The sequence below is a fragment of the Opisthocomus hoazin genome, chromosome W (assembly GCF_030867145.1).
Source record: "Opisthocomus hoazin isolate bOpiHoa1 chromosome W, bOpiHoa1.hap1, whole genome shotgun sequence".
NCBI classification, from domain to species: Eukaryota; Metazoa; Chordata; class Aves; order Opisthocomiformes; family Opisthocomidae; genus Opisthocomus; species Opisthocomus hoazin.
The window spans coordinates 35,791,906-35,808,872 of record NC_134453.1 but is presented as its reverse complement, the minus strand read 5'-3'; the positions used below and the strand labels follow the sequence as shown (position 1 = coordinate 35,808,872).

Below are 16,967 nucleotides of genomic sequence, written 5' to 3'. Positions count from 1 at the left end.
TGTTGGAGAGAGAGCCTCCATGCTGTGGGAGCACTGCTCAGCAGTAGTCAAAACAGTGGTGTGTTACAACTGCAAAGGCATAGCACTGTGAGGGCTGCTATGGGGAAAGTCGCCTCCATCCCAGCCAGGGCCAAACTACAAACTACATCGCGGGGAGACGGCAACCTTCATCTTTCTTTAATGGCTTTTAAAAAAGGGAGATGGGCACATGAAAGCAGGGCGATCCTTCGTTGCCCTTGAACACCGTGTTACTGAGGCACCAGAGACGCCCACTGGAAGGCGTCTTCATCTCTTCTGTATCCCCAAGCAATGGGGTGAAGTTTGGTGATGCGGGCGCGTAAGTAACGCGAGGCCTTCGCCTTTTATTTAATCTTCCCGGGGAGAAGTTCTGGCTGTGTAAACTCCCTAAGGTATCCCGAAGGTGTTCCCGCTTCTGGAGGTGGGGGAATTCTGAAGCAGCTAGGCATGGCTCATACATTCAGAGAGACCGGGTGATTGCCGTAGGTTTAGGAGGTCTCTGGCGCCTGGTGGAATCTATGTCTCGCCTCGCTGGCAACGTTGCTGATACTTTGTTCCAAACCAGAGAGAGCAAAGGGTTATTAAACGGTGATCCGCTGAAGAATCGTAGCATCCTAGAGCAGCCCAGGTGGGCAGGGACCTCGAAAGATCGTCTGGCCCAGCCTTTTGTGGCAAAGGGAGCCTAGATGAGATTATCTAGCACCCTGTCCAATCGCATCTTGAAAACCTCCAGCGTTGAGACAAAATGTCTGTCTTGTATCGAGATGAAACCTCTCTCCTGGTGCAACTTGTACCCGTTGCCCCTTGTCTTCTCCATGTGGCTCCTCGCGAAGAGAGCACCTCCGGCCTCTTTGTAGCCACCCTTTAAGTACTGGTACTGGCATGCTGTGACGAGGTCCCCCCTGAGCCTTCTCTTCTCCAAGGGAGAAAAGACCCAACTCCTTCAGCCTTTCCTCATAGGGCGGGTTCTCCAGCCCTTTGATCGTCTTTGTGGCCCTCCTCGGGACCCTCTCCAGTCTGTCTGTGTCTTTTTTCGGTTTGTTGTTTTTCTGGGTTTTTTTTGAATTGTGGGGGCCAGAACTGGACACAGCGCTGCAGGTGCGGCCTGCAGGGGTGACCTCTGTGAGAAGAGGCCAGGGTCTGCCCTGGGCTGGACACAGCTGTTTCCAGCCAGCTAGGCACCGGACTCGCCGCAGGCCAAAGCTGAGCAACTCGGCGAAGCTGGTGGCGCCCCTGTGAAAACATTCCCGCTTAAAGTTAGTATGGGATACAAAGATGATCGCGTAAGCTTACTTGTACATATCTTGCATGTTAGATGCATGCAAAAAAAAGGTCACTTACCAACCCATCAATGCCTGGTGTCAGGTAAGGGATCTCTCGGCCTCGAGGGGTAACCTTTGGGGGGCGGTCCCTACTCAAGGGGAGATCGCCGCCGCGCAGCCAGCTGCTGTGAGGGAGAGCTCAACGGACCCTGATGGCCGCACATATTTCTAGCGTAAAGTGGTTGACTCGTAGTCAGATTTTCTGCCGTGTTCGCGCAGTTTTGGCCGCTTACCAGCCCAGTCTCCAGCCAAACCGGTATGTTGGGTTTGGTGCTGGGTTCTCGCAAGTAAATCAATCTACACCCATATGTTAGGTAACAGATTTGCCATCAATATGTATCATTCTCAGGTTAATTTGATCTTTCTTTGCACCCAGCAGGTTATGGTATGCACTTCACATCTCTATGTCTTCTATTAGCATTTGTGTTCCTATGTCTGTTTTTAGTATAGTAGTTTGTGTGGGCCTCTGAGAAAGTGGTAGCAAGCTGAAGGGCGAATTATGTCAGCTCTTATCAACAGCATCTGGCTAACAAAAAAGGGGGAGATGTGGGAAACCATATAATTTGAGACAGAACAGCACTGTCTCATGACCCTGAAAGATAAGCGCATCCTGCGCCTCCCTTCTCTGTTCTCAGGAGATAAGCTGTTTTCACACAAACAGCTGCAAAAGATCCTGGAAAACAGCAACTGTGAACTGGCATTTGCAAAGCCACGAATCCAAAGCTCATTGGCTCTAGTAACTATTGTATTAGTATATAAGGTATTCACTTAAACAATAAAATGATTCTGATCAAGCACAAGATTGGGGTCCATGAAGTCATTCACCACAAGCGCACACAGGTATCTGAGTAAGAATTAAACTGGGGTCAGGGACTAAAGGATGTGGTGAAATAACATGTTCATTTACAGTGCGGAGATCTCAAACAAATCTATACTCTGAGTCCCCATCTTTATCTAATTGAATAGGAGTATTATAAAGGACTTTGACGTTCTCTAAGTATGCCCTTTTTCAAGAAAGACTCGGTTTGTTTTTGTATTTTTTGCGCCGCAATAAAGAATACCTCTGCTTAACAGTCTGCCAACTATTGAGTCTTCAATTCCGGCTTTTCACGGCATCAATGGAGAAATCCCCAGAGCCCCTTCTAGGGACGTCAACGTGCTGGGGTGCCTCTCTGAAGTGCCTGCACGCTAACACGCGCAGTATGGGGAAAAAAGCACGAGAGAGAGGTTGCTCTGCTGGACCTCCTGCTGAACAACAAGGAGGGGCTCGTTGGGGATGCGAAGGCCAAAGGCAGCCTTGGCTGCAGCGGCCGTGAGATGGCGGAGTTCAGGATCCCCGAGAGGAGGGGTAAAAAGCAAGCTCGCAAACCCTGTGACTTGAGGAGAGCCGACTCTGGCCTCTTCAGGGATCTGCTTGGAGGCGTCCCGTGGGATAGGGCCCTGGAGGGAAGAGGGCCCAAGGAAGCTGGTTAATATTGGAGGGTCACCTCCTCCGAGCTCAAGAGCGGTCCGTCGCAACGAGCCTTAAGGCTGCGCAAGAGGAAGGTGAGCCTGAATCCAACCTCGAGTTGACCTCTGACGCGAAGTAACTCACGAGATGAAGGAGGCTGCTGACGCTTGTCTGTGCTGGGCTCGAAGAAGACCCCTCGACCCACCCTCTCCTGAAGTGTCCCTACATAACAGACAGGATGCTCTGGGCTTGGGGACTGAAGAGCACGCGAGTAACGGACAGGATCCAGGACAAGCCAGCCATGCAAAGCTGACCCCAACCACCACCCGCATTTTGAACCAGTGCCACCGAAAAGCACGTAAGGGTATTGGTAATTGGAGATTCCCTACTGAGAGGCACCGAAGCACCCATTTGCCGTCCAGACGGTTTCTCTAGAGAAGTCTGCTGCCTACCAGGAGCTCGCATCCGTGGCGTCACTGAGAGGCTGCCGAGCCTGGTTGAACCCTACAGATTATCATCCGCTCCTACTGTTCCGTGTGAGGGTCTGACGAGGCAACTTGAACCCTCCAAAGAGACTATATGTCCCTCGGAGCAATGTTAAAAGGATCAGGAGCAGAGGTGGTGGTCTCTCTCTATCCTCCCAGTCAGAGGAAGGGGGTCCAGGAAGGAGGAGGCGAATTGAACAGGTGAATGCCTGGCCGCGTAGCTGGTGCCATGCTCAAGGTTTTGCCTTCTGTGATCATGGATCTACCTTTGAGAAGCCAGGTCTGTTGGCAGCTGATGGGGGTTCACCTGACCAAGCGGGCAAGAGGGGCTTCGCCAACGAGCTGGCCAGACTCACAAGGAGGGCTTTAAACTAGACTCGGCGGGGAAGGGGATGGAGTTTTGGAGCAACAGAGAAGAGCCAGGGGCTGCTGATGCGTAGGAACCAACAGGGGAACACCTGAGAAATGCCGCAAAGGAACTGGGGCGCGATCCTCCAAAAAGGCGATGCGGTCGACAGCCCAACTGAAGCGTCTCTACGCCAACGCGCGCAGCTACGGGTAACAAACGTGGCTGAGTAAGGACCTTCTGGTCGAGCTGAAGCACGAGAAGGAAACGCGTAGGCAGTGGAAGCGGGGGGACAGGCAGCCTGGAAGAATGTAGGGATGTTGCCGCCGGGGTGCGTGGGGATGGGATCAGGAAAGCTAAGGCACAGCCGGAGCTGAATTTGGCAAGGGGTGTGAAGAATCGTAGGAAGGGCTTCTACTGGGGCATTGGTCAGAAAAGGAAGACTAAGACACACACCACACTACATACACACACCACACCACCCCCCCCCCCCCCCGATAAATAACACAGGAGATCTACAGACAGACGATTTTTTTTCCTCCGTTTTCACTGGCGATCACTGTTCCCACATCCATGATCTGGATGATGGGGTAGACAGACCGTACCCTCAGCGAGTTTGCTGATGATACAGAACTGGGAGGAATGGCTGATACCCCAGGGGGTTGTGCTGCCATCCAGAGGGACCTCGACGGGCTGGAGAAATGGGCAGGCAGGAGCCTCGTGCAGTTCAACAAAGGGGAAGTGCAAAGTCCCGCGCCTGGGGAGGAACAACCGCATGCAACCAGTATATGCTGGAGGCCGACTGGCTGGAAAGCAGCTTTGCAGAGAAAGGACGTGGGGGGGCTCCTGGGGACACCAAGTTGAACGCGAGCCGACAACGTGCCCTTGCCGCAAAGAAGGCTAAGGCTATCCTTAGCCCGATACAGAGGAAAGCAGGGTTTATGTATGTTACACTACAGTTGTGTAGAGCAATCGAATTGCTCGCTCTCCCCGGGGGTGCAGGGCACCACAGACCACCCTCGGGCAGCTTTGGGGGCTCTGCCTATTTTTCTAAAAGCCTCCTACCCAGCTTAGCGCAAGTCCTATCTTGATCTGCCCTCCAGCCCTCAAGCCACCAGTGCTGAACACGCGCTTTGTATTTTATTTTCTCCCGGGAGGCGTGCAGCTTAGAAACGGCTGCAATTGAAGTGGGGCTTTCAGGGAACAATTTAGAGCACCTTCTGTTGGCTCTGCGAAATGTTCTGAAAAGTTAAGGCCTGCCCTGCCCTGGCAAAAGCAGTCATGTGACTGGAGGGAGCAGCGCCAAAAAGCCACAAGCACGTTTGGGGTGGACTTGCTGCGGTAATAAATAACAGTAAGTAGTACTTCTAGCTACACCAGCCTCTTGTGAGACCTCGTTGCCCGCCCACAGGGTCGCAGCACTACACGGCGCAGATCCCTCCGCGGACTCGGCCAACGTCTTCTCCCTCCGCCCCCGGGTCGGATCCCTCCGCGCCCCGAGAGCACGCAAACTCCCCGAGCCCCGGCAAGCACCAGGTCGACGAGGGCGGCCCCGCTAGGGGGGCGGGGACAAGCGAAAACGACAGACGAGACAGCCAATCGAGACGCGGGATCGGCCGGCGGCGATCTGGCGGCCCAATGGGCGCCGCGGAGGGCCTGGCCGAGTGGAGGAAGCGCGGGGGCGACAAGGGGCGTTGTCGTGGCTGACGAGATTATTGGGGCGCCGCCACTGTCTTCGGGAAGGCGCTTCCCCGCCAACGTCATCTGCGAGGACGAGGAGGTCGCCGCGGCTTTGCTCTGTGCGCGGTCTCCCTTCCCTTCCCTTCCCGTCCCTTCCCCCCCCGTCCCTTCCCCCCCCGTCCCCCGCGCTCGCAGGCACCCTGAGCCGAGGGCCTGTTGCGCGGTGCCCGGGAGCGCGGCAGGGTGGGTGGAGGGACGGGGGACGGGCGGGGCCTCTCTGGGTTGTGGCGCTCTCTACTGCACCATCCCTAAAACATCGCGCTTCTTCGGTGCCCCCCCCCGGCTGCCGCGGCGCGTACTGGGTTGCTGGTGCTGTCCGGCTCGCCTCGGTTCCCAGCCCCACCGTGGCGCGTGCGCGCGTGCGCAGAGGAGGGCCTCTGACGGTAACGCTCTTGGTGGCAGCCGCAGACGTTTGCCGCGTGATATCCCTTTGGCACTGCAAGTCGTGCAAAGTTTGCTGCCGAGGGATGGGAGCGGTCCTGCCTCGTGTAGGATGATAGTCTTGAAACCGTAGATTAAGCACACGCAGTCAGTGTCCTCGGGGATTCGGCTGGGGGGGGGGGGGGCGGAATGTGGGGGGGGGGTGTAAACAGTGGACGTCCGCGTAGCGACCGTAAGGAATTAGTTCTGCATAGGAGAAATGCAGGTCCTGATGTGCCTCGTAATAGCGTTATAGGGATTTCACAGCTCTGCTGTGCAAGGCTTTGGTTCTGAAGCCCCGAACTGGATTATTAAAGCAAAGAATTACAGCTTTTCTTATTTTTCGTAAATAAAAAAACCCAAAAAACCAAATAAAACAAATCTAGAAACCAGTCATTCTGTAGGCTGCAAAAGCTTCCCAGATCTCGTTGCTGTGGTGAGGTGGGGCCGTGATAACAGCATGCTTGCAAGTTTCACGGATGCTGGTGCACCACGATGTGCTAGGAACTCGAGTGAGCTGCTCGGACTGTGTGGGAGGAAAAAAGCAGCCCTTACCTACACGATGGTAACTTTAAGTTAGTATCCCATATCATTTTGTTATTAAACTGCTGACGGTTAACAGTTAGGGATGTCTTCTGCTCTTGAAGGTAGGGTTTATGTGCAATGTAGAAGACAGACTGGTACGCTGCACTTGCAGGCTTCCTGTGATTATGCTTTTGCTCAATACTGGAGCTCCCTGTAGCATGGAAAACAAATGGCCGCTGATCTTCCACTTTGCCGAATCCTTTGCTGATTGAGTTAAGCCCTTTGTCTCCTGCCTCTGCGTGGACCACATCGAATGGAAAAAGTGCTTAGGAAATGGTGAACCCAAATCAAAACATACTGGAGGTCGCTAATGTGAAGTCCTGGCCCGTCTCCTTGCCCCCATCATCTTGCATGCTGAATCCTGCTTCTCGAGGCGGCTCTGTAAATACGTTGCATTTTGTGTATAGAAAGTATTGATATCACGTAAGAAAAGTCAACGTTTCGGCTTGCGTTTGGGGTATCCGGTAACCTGCTTCTGCACGAGTTCAGTGGGGCATATTGATTTGCTTAAGCTGTTGCCTTTCTCTGAAGCCAATTACGTTTTAACTGTTTGCTCTTCCTCCAGTGCCTTGTGTTCTGCGATCTTTCACCCCAAGCTCCGATGCTTTTCCTAGACATGCCTAAGGAGCCAATTATCAGGTTATCTGAAGCAGAAGGTTCTGGTGAATCTGTAAGTACTGGGGAAGCTTTCTGTATGCTAAACTGTACCTGTAATTAGTTCCTAATTTACTAGACTCTTTCCCTCTTGATAGGGCGCGGTAGGCTATTTTGGGTTTTCTGGCGCTGTAACCTTTTTGCCTCTAGCTTGTAACGGAATTGAGCTTTTTGACTAAAAGTAGGGATATAAAGCAATGCTCATCCCTGGGTACGTACTTCTGGTGCAAAATGCGGTGTCGCTTTGGAGCGCAGTCTGATGCCTGTTGTCATGGGTGAGAGTGAGAGGAGTGGTACTTCTTCTAATAGGGCGAAGAGGGCTTGGGGTTTTTGGCAGGTCAGGGTGAGGAAGGGCAAAGCCCGTTGAGAGGTGCTGGATGCTTCGCTTTGAGCTATAAAAGTCAAGTTCAAGGACTTTGTGAACCCACGCAAAAGGCAGCCTGAAGTTTATTTTCCACCAGAACTGCTTGTGTTGCCCGAAGATACAATAGGGGCTTTAACCCGGAGACGAGCTTAGCTTCTGTGGGTGTTTTGTAGTCCGTTACTGTCTAGCTTGACAGAAATTGCACGTCTCTTCCCCCCCCACCACCCCCCCACCGCCTAGTGTGCATAATCGGTCTCTGTAGCTTTGCTTGGAAAATGTCGGTTGCAGGCGGACAGACGGTAGTTTGAAGCGCAGTGGTTGAATTGCTAGGAATTGGCTAACTGGTTTCTCTGGGTGGTTCTCTGCTCTCCTTCCTTCCCTTCCTGCCCTCTCCCCTCTTTGTGTGTGGCTTTTTATTTTATTTGTTTACGGTTTTGTACTTCCTTTCTCCAGCTTCTTGGGCATTTAATGTCCGCTGGGAAGAAGCGTGCTGCTCACCTGGGCCTGACCGATGGATTCCGGATGGTTGTGGATGAAGGGCCCGAGGGTGGGCAGCCTGTCTGTCACGTACATCTACATATTCTGGGTGGCCGTCAGTTGGGCTGGCCGCCTGGCTAAGATTTTTGCACCGCAAGAGTTGCCGCACGCGTACGAATCGCCACTGAATGGATTTCGTCTGTTGCCCGTCAGTCTAGCCACTGTCGGTCTCATTTTTTGTGACGTGTGTCTGTGGAAGGTAACAAAGGCTTTGAGCAGCAGTTGCACAATAAAGATTTAGCATGGGGATATCATCTCTGTCTTGAGCGTCTTACTGAGGGAAATAGTTCTGCAAGTTAAAATGGTGTCTCTGTGGAGCGTAAGTGGTTTTGGGTGGTTCTGGCACAGTGCAGTGTGTTGGAGAAGCATCCAACTCCTGTTGGAGCACTTTATCCCTTTTCTGGTGAGGAGGGATATGGTAGGGGAAAACACTCGGTCTGAATGGCAGCTGTGGGGCTTCCCATAGCACAGTGGAATCTCTTTTGTCGGTTTGGGTCAGCTGTCCCGGCTCTGTCCCCTCCCAACCTCTTGCCCACCCCCAGCTTTCTGGAGTTTGGGGGTGGTTGGAGAGAGAGCCTCCATGCTGTGGGAGCACTGCTCAGCAGTAGTCAAAACAGTGGTGTGTTACAACTGCAAAGCATAGCACTGTGAGGGCTGCTATGGGGAAAGTCGCCTCCATCCCAGCCAGGGCCAAACTACAACTACATCGCGGGGAGACGGCAACCTTCATCTTTCTTTAATGGCTTTTAAAAAAGGGAGATGGGCACATGAAAGCAGGGCGATCCTTCGTTGCCCTTGAACACCGTGTTACTGAGGCACCAGAGACGCCCACTGGAAGGCGTCTTCATCTCTTCTGTATCCCCAAGCAATGGGGTGAAGTTTGGTGATGCGGGCGCGTAAGTAACGCGAGGCCTTCGCCTTTATTTAATCTTCCCGGGGAGAAGTTCTGGCTGTGTAAACTCCCTAAGGTATCCCGAAGGTGTTCCCGCTTCTGGGGGTGGGGGAATTCTGAAGCAGCTAGGCATGGCTCATACATTCAGAGAGACCGGGTGATTGCCGTAGGTTTAGGAGGTCTCTGGCGCCTGGTGGAATCTATGTCTCGCCTCGCTGGCAACGTTGCTGATACTTTGTTCCAAACCAGAGAGAGCAAAGGGTTATTAAACGGTGATCCGCTGAAGAATCGTAGCATCCTAGAGCAGCCCAGGTGGGCAGGGACCTCGAAAGATCGTCTGGCCCAGCCTTTTGTGGCAAAGGGAGCCTAGATGAGATTATCTAGCACCCTGTCCAATCGCATCTTGAAAACCTCCAGCGTTGAGACAAAATGTCTGTCTTGTATCGAGATGAAACCTCTCTCCTGGTGCAACTTGTACCCGTTGCCCCTTGTCTTCTCCATGTGGCTCCTCGCGAAGAGAGCACCTCCGGCCTCTTTGTAGCCACCCTTTAAGTACTGGTACTGGCATGCTGTGACGAGGTCCCCCCTGAGCCTTCTCTTCTCCAAGGGAGAAAAGACCCAACTCCTTCAGCCTTTCCTCATAGGGCGGGTTCTCCAGCCCTTTGATCGTCTTTGTGGCCCTCCTCGGGACCCTCTCCAGTCTGTCTGTGTCTTTTTTCGGTTTGTTGTTTTTCTGGGTTTTTTTTGAATTGTGGGGGCCAGAACTGGACACAGCGCTGCAGGTGCGGCCTGCAGGGGTGACCTCTGTGAGAAGAGGCCAGGGTCTGCCCTGGGCTGGACACAGCTGTTTCCAGCCAGCTAGGCACCGGACTCGCCGCAGGCCAAAGCTGAGCAACTCGGCGAAGCTGGTGGCGCCCCTGTGAAAACATCCGCTTAAAGTTAGTATGGGATACAAAGATGATCGCGTAAGCTTACTTGTACATATCTTGCATGTTAGATGCATGCAAAAAAAGGTCACTTACCAACCCATCAATGCCTGGTGTCAGGTAAGGGATCTCTCGGCCTCGAGGGGTAACCTTTGGGGGGCGTCCCTACTCAAGGGGAGATCGCCGCCGCGCAGCCAGCTGCTGTGGAGGGAGAGCTCAACGGACCCTGATGGCCGCACATATTTCTAGCGTAAAGTGGTTGACTCGTAGTCAGATTTTCTGCCGTGTTCGCGCAGTTTTGGCCGCTTACCAGCCCAGTCTCCAGCCAAACCGGTATGTTGGGTTTGGTGCTGGGTTCTCGCAAGTAAATCAATCTACACCCATATGTTAGGTAACAGATTTACCATCAATATGTATCATTCTCAGGTTAATTTGATCTTTCTTTGCACCCAGCAGGTTATGGTATGCACTTCACATCTCTATGTCTTCTATTAGCATTTGTGTTCCTATGTCTGTTTTTAGTATAGTAGTTTGTGTGGGCCTCTGAGAAAGTGGTAGCAAGCTGAAGGGCGAATTATGTCAGCTCTTATCAACAGCATCTGGCTAAACAAAAAAGGGGGAGATGTGGGAAACCATATAATTTGAGACAGAACAGCACTGTCTCATGACCCTGAAAGATAAGCGCATCCTGCGCCTCCCTTCTCTGTTCTCAGGAGATAAGCTGTTTTCACACAAACAGCTGCAAAAGATCCTGGAAAACAGCAACTGTGAACTGGCATTTGCAAAGCCACGAATCCAAAGCTCATTGGCTCTAGTAACTATTGTATTAGTATATAAGGTATTCACTTAAACAATAAAATGATTCTGATCAAGCACAAGATTGGGGTCCATGAAGTCATTCACCACAAGCGCACACAGGTATCTGAGTAAGAATTAAACTGGGGTCAGGGACTAAAGGATGTGGTGAAATAACATGTTCATTTACAGTGCGGAGATCTCAAACAAATCTATACTCTGAGTCCCCATCTTTATCTAATAATCGATGTTTGCTTACGGGTAGAATAGGAGTATTATAAGGACTTTGACGTTCTCTAAGTATGCCCTTTTTCAAGAAAGACTCGGTTTGTTTTTGTATTTTTTGCGCCGCAATAAAGAATACCTGCTTAACAGTCTGCCAACTATTGAGTCTTCAATTCCGGCTTTTCACGGCATCAATGGAGAAATCCCCAGAGCCCCTTCTAGGGAGTCAACGTGCTGGGGTGCCTCTCTGAAGTGCCTGCACGCTAACACGCGCAGTATGGGGAAAAAGCACGAGGAGAGGTGCTCTGCTGGACCTCCTGCTGAACAACAAGGAGGGGCTTGTTGGGGATGCGAAGGCCAAAGGCAGCCTTGGCTGCAGCGGCCGTGAGATGGCGGAGTTCAGGATCCCGAGAGGAGGGTAAAAAGCAAGCTCGCAACCCTGGACTTGAGGAGAGCCGACTCTGGCCTCTTCAGGGATCTGCTTGGAGGCGTCCCGTGGGATAGGGCCCTGGAGGGAAGAGGGGCCCAAGGAAGCTGGTTAATATTGGAGGGTCACCTCCTCCGAGCTCAAGAGCGGTCCGTCGCAACGAGCCTTAAGGCTGCGCAAGAGGAAGGTGAGCCTGAATCCAACCTCGAGTTGACTGACGCAAGTAACTCACGAGATGAAGGAGGCTGGACGCTTGTCTGTGCTTGGGCTAGAAGGAAGAACCCTCCCCCCTCTCCTGAAGTGTCCCTACATAACAGACAGGATGCTCTGGGCTTGGGGACTGAAGAGCACGCGAGTAACGGACAGGATCCAGGACAAGCCAGCCATGCAAAGCTGACCCAACCACCCACCCGCATTTGAACCAGTGCCACCGGAAAAGCACGTAAGGTATTGGTAATTGGAGATTCCCTACTGAGAGGCACCGAAGCACCCATTTGCCGTCCAGACGGTTTCTCTAGAGAAGTCTGCTGCCTACCAGGAGCTCGCATCCGTGGCGTCACTGAGAGGCTGCCGAGCCTGGTGAACCCTACAGATTATCATCCGCTCCTACTGTTCCGTGTAGGGTCTGACGAGGCAACTTGGAACCCTCCAAAGAGACTATATGTCCCTCGGAGCAATGTTAAAAGGATCAGGAGCAGAGGTGGTGGTCTCCTCTATCCTCCCAGTCAGAGGAAGGGGTCCAGGAAGGAGGAGGCGAATTGAACAGGTGAATGCCTGGCCGCGTAGCTGGTGCCATGCTCAAGGTTTTGCCTTCTGTGATCATGGATCTACCTTTGAGAAGCCAGGTCTGTTGGCAGCTGATGGGGTTCACCTGACCAAGCGGGGCAAGAGGGGCTTCGCCAACGAGCTGGCCAGACTCACAAGGAGGGCTTTAAACTAGACTCGGCGGGGGAAGGGGATGGAGTTTTGAGCAACAGAGAAGAGCCAGGGGCTGCTGATGCGTTAGGAACCAACAGGGGAACACCTGAGAAATGCCGCAAAGGAACTGGGGCGCGATCCTCCAAAAAGGCGATGCGGTCGACAGCCCAACTGAAGCGTCTCTACGCCAACGCGCGCAGCACGGGTAACAAACGTGGCTGAGTAAGGACCTTCTGGTCGAGCTGAAGCACGAGAAGGAAACGCGTAGGCAGTGGAAGCGGGGACAGGCAGCCTGGGAAGAATGTAGGGATGTTGCCCGGGTGCGTGGGGATGGGATCAGGAAAGCTAAGGCACAGCCGGAGCTGAATTTGGCAAGGGGTGTGAAGAATCGTAGGAAGGGCTTCTACTGGGGCATTGGTCAGAAAAGGAAGACTAAAGACACACACCACACTACATACACACACCACACCACACCACACCCCCCCCGATAAATAACACAGGAGATCTACAGACAGACGATTTTTTTCCTCCGTTTTCACTGGCGATCACTGTTCCCACATCCATGATCTGGATGATGGGTAGACAGACCGTACCCTCAGCGAGTTTGCTGATGATACAGAACTGGGAGGAATGGCTGATACCCCAGGGGGTTGTGCTGCCATCCAGAGGGACCTCGACGGGCTGGAGAAATGGGCAGGCAGGAGCCTCGTGCAGTTCAACAAGGGGAAGTGCAAAGTCCCGCGCCTGGGGAGGAACAACCCCATGCACCAGTATATGCTGGAGGCCGACTGGCTGGAAAGCAGCTTTGCAGAAAAGGACGTGGGGGGCTCCTGGTGGACACCAAGTTGAACGCGAGCCGACAACGTGCCCTTGCCGCAAAGAAGGCTAAGGCTATCCTTAGCCCGATACAGAGGAAAGCAGGGTTTATGTATGTTACACTACAGTTGTGTAGAGCAATCAAATTGCTCGCTCTCCCCGGGGGTGCAGGGCACCACAGACCACCCTCGGGCAGCTTTGGGGGCTCTGCCTATTTTTCTAAAAGCCTCCTACCCAGCTTAGCGCAAGTCCTATCTTGATCTGCCCTCCAGCCCTCAAGCCACCAGTGCTGAACACGCGCTTTGTATTTTATTTTCTCCCGGGAGGCGTGCAGCTTAGAAACGGCTGCAATTGAAGTGGGGCTTTCAGGGAACAATTTAGAGCACCTTCTGTTGGCTCTGCGAAATGTTCTGAAAAGTTAAGGCCTGCCCTGCCCTGGCAAAAGCAGTCATGTGACTGGAGGGAGCAGCGCCAAAAAGCCACAAGCACGTTTGGGGTGGACTTGCTGCGGTAATAAATAACAGTAAATAGTACTTCTAGCTACACCAGCCTCTTGTGAGACCTCGTTGCCCGCCCACAGGGTCGCAGCACTACACGGCGCAGATCCCTCCGCGGACTCGGCCAACGTCTTCTCCCTCCGCCCCCGGGTCGGATCCCTCCGCGCCCCGAGAGCACGCAAACTCCCCGAGCCCCGGCAAGCACCAGGTCGACGAGGGCGGCCCCGCTAGGGGGGCGGGGACAAGCGAAAACGACAGACGAGACAGCCAATCGAGACGCGGGATCGGCCGGCGGCGATCTGGCGGCCCAATGGGCGCCGCGGAGGGCCTGGCCGAGTGGAGGAAGCGCGGGGGCGACAAGGGGCGTTGTCGTGGCTGACGAGATTATTGGGGCGCCGCCACTGTCTTCGGGAAGGCGCTTCCCCGCCAACGTCATCTGCGAGGACGAGGAGGTCGCCGCGGCTTTGTTCTGTGCGCGGTCCCCCTTCCCTTCCCTTCCCTTCCCCCCCCGTCCCTTCCCTTCCTCCCCCGTCCCCCGCGCTCGCAGGCACCCTGAGCCGAGGGCCTGTTGCGCGGTGCCCGGGAGCGCGGCAGGGTGGGTGGAGGGACGGGGGACGGGCGGGGCCTCTCTGGGTTGTGGCGCTCTCTACTGCACCATCCCTAAAACATCGCGCTTCTTCGGTGCCCCCCCCGGCTGCCGCGGCGCGTACTGGGTTGCTGGTGCTGTCCGGCTCGCCTCGGTTCCCAGCCCCACCGTGGCGCGTGCGCGCGTGCGCAGAGGAGGGCCTCTGACGGTAACGCTCTTGGTGGCAGCCGCAGACGTTTGCCGCGTGATATCCCTTTGGCACTGCAAGTCGTGCAAAGTTTGCTGCCGAGGGATGGGAGCGGTCCTGCCTCGTGTAGGATGATAGTCTTGAAACCGTAGATTAAGCACACGCAGTCAGTGTCCTCGGGGATTCGGCTGGGGGGGGGGGCGGAATGTGGGGGGGGTGTGTAAACAGTGGACGTCCGCGTAGCGACCGTAAGGAATTAGTTCTGCATAGGAGAAATGCAGGTCCTGATGTGCCTCGTAATAGCGTTATAGGGATTTCACAGCTCTGCTGTGCAAGGCTTTGGTTCTGAAGCCCCGAACTGGATTATTAAAGCAAAGAATTACAGCTTTTCTTATTTTTCGTAAATAAAAAAACCCAAAAAACCAAATAAAACAAATCTAGAAACCAGTCATTCTGTAGGCTGCAAAAGCTTCCCAGATCTCGTTGCTGTGGTGAGGTGGGGCCGTGATAACAGCATGCTTGCGAGTTTCACGGATGCTGGTGCACCACGATGTGCTAGGAACTCGAGTGAGCTGCTCGGACTGTGTGGGAGGAAAAAAGCAGCCCTTACCTACACGATGGTAACTTTAAGTTAGTATCCCATATCATTTTGTTATTAAACTGCTGACGGTTAACTGTTAGGGATGTCTTCTGCTCTTGAAGGTAGGGTTTATGTGCAATGTAGAAGACAGACTGGTACGCTGCACTTGCAGGCTTCCTGTGATTATGCTTTTGCTCAATACTGGAGCTCCCTGTAGCATGGAAAACAAATGGCCGCTGATCTTCCACTTTGCCGAATCCTTTGCTGATTGAGTTAAGCCCTTTGTCTCCTGCCTCTGCGTGGACCACATCGAATGGAAAAAGTGCTTAGGAAATGGTGAACCCAAATCAAAACATACTGGAGGTCGCTAATGTGAAGTCCTGGCCCGTCTCCTTGCCCCCATCATCTTGCATGCTGAATCCTGCTTCTGGAGGGGGCTCTGTAAATACGTTGCATTTTGTGTATAGAAAGTATTGATATCACGTAAGAAAAGTCAACGTTTCGGCTTGCGTTTGGGGTATCCGGTAACCTGCTTCTGCACGAGTTCAGTGGGGCATATTGATTTGCTTAAGCTGTTGCCTTTCTCTGAAGCCAATTACGTTTTAACTGTTTGCTCTTCCTCCAGTGCCTTGTGTTCTGCGATCTTTCACCCCAAGCTCCGATGCTTTTCCTAGACATGCCTAAGGAGCCAATTATCAGGTTATCTGAAGCAGAAGGTTCTGGTGAATCTGTAAGTACTGGGGAAGCTTTCTGTATGCTAAACTGTACCTGTAATTAGTTCCTAATTTACTAGACTCTTTCCCTCTTGATAGGGCGCGGTAGGCTATTTTGGGTTTTCTGGCGCTGTAACCTTTTTGCCTCTAGCTTGTAACGGAATTGAGCTTTTTGACTAAAAGTAGGGATATAAAGCAATGCTCATCCCTGGGTACGTACTTCTGGTGCAAAATGCGGTGTCGCTTTGGAGCGCAGTCTGATGCCTGTTGTCATGGGTGAGAGTGAGAGGAGTGGTACTTCTTCTAATAGGGCGAAGAGGGCTTGGGGTTTTTGGCAGGTCAGGGTGAGGAAGGGCAAAGCCGGTTGAGAGGTGCTGGATGCTTCGCTTTGAGCTATAAAAGTCAAGTTCAAGGACTTTGTGAACCCACGCAAAAGGCAGCCTGAAGTTTATTTTCCACCAGAACTGCTTGTGTTGCCCGAAGATACAATAGGGGCTTTAACCCGGAGACGAGCTTAGCTTCTGTGGGTGTTTTGTAGTCCGTTACTGTGTAGCTTGACAGAAATTGCACGTCTCTTCCCCCCCCCCACCCCCCCACCGCCTAGTGTGCATAATCGGTCTCTGTAGCTTTGCTTGGAAAATGTCGGTTGCAGGCGGACAGACGGTAGTTTGAAGCGCAGTGGTTGAATTGCTAGGAATTGGCTAACTGGTTTCTCTGGGTGGTTCTCTGCTCTCCTTCCTTCCCTTCCTGCCCTCTCCCCTCTTTGTGTGTGGCTTTTTATTTTATTTGTTTACGGTTTTGTACTTCCTTTCTCCAGCTTCTTGGGCATTTAATGTCCGCTGGGAAGAAGCGTGCTGCTCACCTGGGCCTGACCGATGGATTCCGGATGGTTGTGGATGAAGGGCCCGAGGGTGGGCAGCCTGTCTGTCACGTACATCTACATATTCTGGGTGGCCGTCAGTTGGGCTGGCCGCCTGGCTAAGATTTTTGCACCGCAAGAGTTGCCGCACGCGTACGAATCGCCACTGAATGGATTTCGTCTGTTGCCCGTCAGTCTAGCCACTGTCGATGTCTCATTTTTTGTGACGTGTGTCTGTGGAAGGTAACAAAGGCTTTGAGCAGCAGTTGCACAATAAAGATTTAGCATGGGGATATCATCTCTGTCTTAAGCGTCTTACTGAGGGAAATAGTTCTGCAAGTTAAAATGGTGTCTCTGTGGAGCGTAAGTGGTTTTGGGTGGTTCTGGCACAGTGCAGTGTGTTGGAGAAGCATCCAACTCCTGTTGGAGCACTTTATCCCTTTTCTGGTGAGGAGGGATATGGTAGGGGAAAACACTCGGTCTGAATGGCAGCTGTGGGGCTTCCCATAGCACAGTGGAATCTCTTTTGTCGGTTTGGGTCAGCTGTCCCGGCTCTGTCCCCTCCCAACCTCTTGCCCACCCCCAGCTTTCTGGAGTTTGGGGGTGGTTGGAGAGAGAGCCTCCA

General features: G+C 53.1%; 2 protein-coding genes across 2 annotated transcripts; both read left to right on the top strand.

The window, feature by feature from the left end:
- Positions 1 to 2,339: 2,339 nt before the first annotated feature.
- LOC142365498 (adenosine 5'-monophosphoramidase HINT2-like) lies at positions 2,340 to 8,175 on the top strand. The gene is made up of 4 exons (XM_075446319.1): positions 2,340 to 2,363; positions 5,033 to 5,401; positions 6,932 to 7,036; positions 7,838 to 8,175. Exons 1-4 carry the CDS (start codon positions 2,340 to 2,342, stop codon positions 8,000 to 8,002), a joined length of 663 nt encoding a protein of 220 aa, XP_075302434.1. The 3' UTR covers positions 8,003 to 8,175.
- A 2,661-nt stretch (positions 8,176 to 10,836) lies between these two features.
- LOC142365497 (adenosine 5'-monophosphoramidase HINT2-like) lies at positions 10,837 to 16,640 on the top strand. The gene is made up of 4 exons (XM_075446318.1): positions 10,837 to 10,860; positions 13,501 to 13,869; positions 15,396 to 15,500; positions 16,301 to 16,640. Exons 1-4 carry the CDS (start codon positions 10,837 to 10,839, stop codon positions 16,463 to 16,465), a joined length of 663 nt encoding a protein of 220 aa, XP_075302433.1. The 3' UTR covers positions 16,466 to 16,640.
- The last annotated feature ends 327 nt before the right edge of the window (positions 16,641 to 16,967 follow it).

What these genes read in the sequence shown, in the direction of transcription:
- LOC142365497 (XM_075446318.1), top strand. Translation starts at nt 10,837, where the DNA reads ATGCCCTTTTTCAAGAAAGACTCG. An exon ending in TCATCTGCGAGGACGAGGAG is followed by an intron (nt 13,870 to 15,395) that starts GTCGCCGCGGCT and finishes CTCTTCCTCCAG; the next exon opens with TGCCTTGTGTTCTGCGATCT. An exon ending in CAGAAGGTTCTGGTGAATCT is followed by an intron (nt 15,501 to 16,300) that starts GTAAGTACTGGG and finishes TCCTTTCTCCAG; the next exon opens with CTTCTTGGGCATTTAATGTC.
- LOC142365498 (XM_075446319.1), top strand. Translation starts at nt 2,340, where the DNA reads ATGCCCTTTTTCAAGAAAGACTCG. An exon ending in CCTTTTTCAAGAAAGACTCG is followed by an intron (nt 2,364 to 5,032) that starts GTTTGTTTTTGT and finishes GCCCGCCCACAG; the next exon opens with GGTCGCAGCACTACACGGCG. An exon ending in CAGAAGGTTCTGGTGAATCT is followed by an intron (nt 7,037 to 7,837) that starts GTAAGTACTGGG and finishes TCCTTTCTCCAG; the next exon opens with CTTCTTGGGCATTTAATGTC.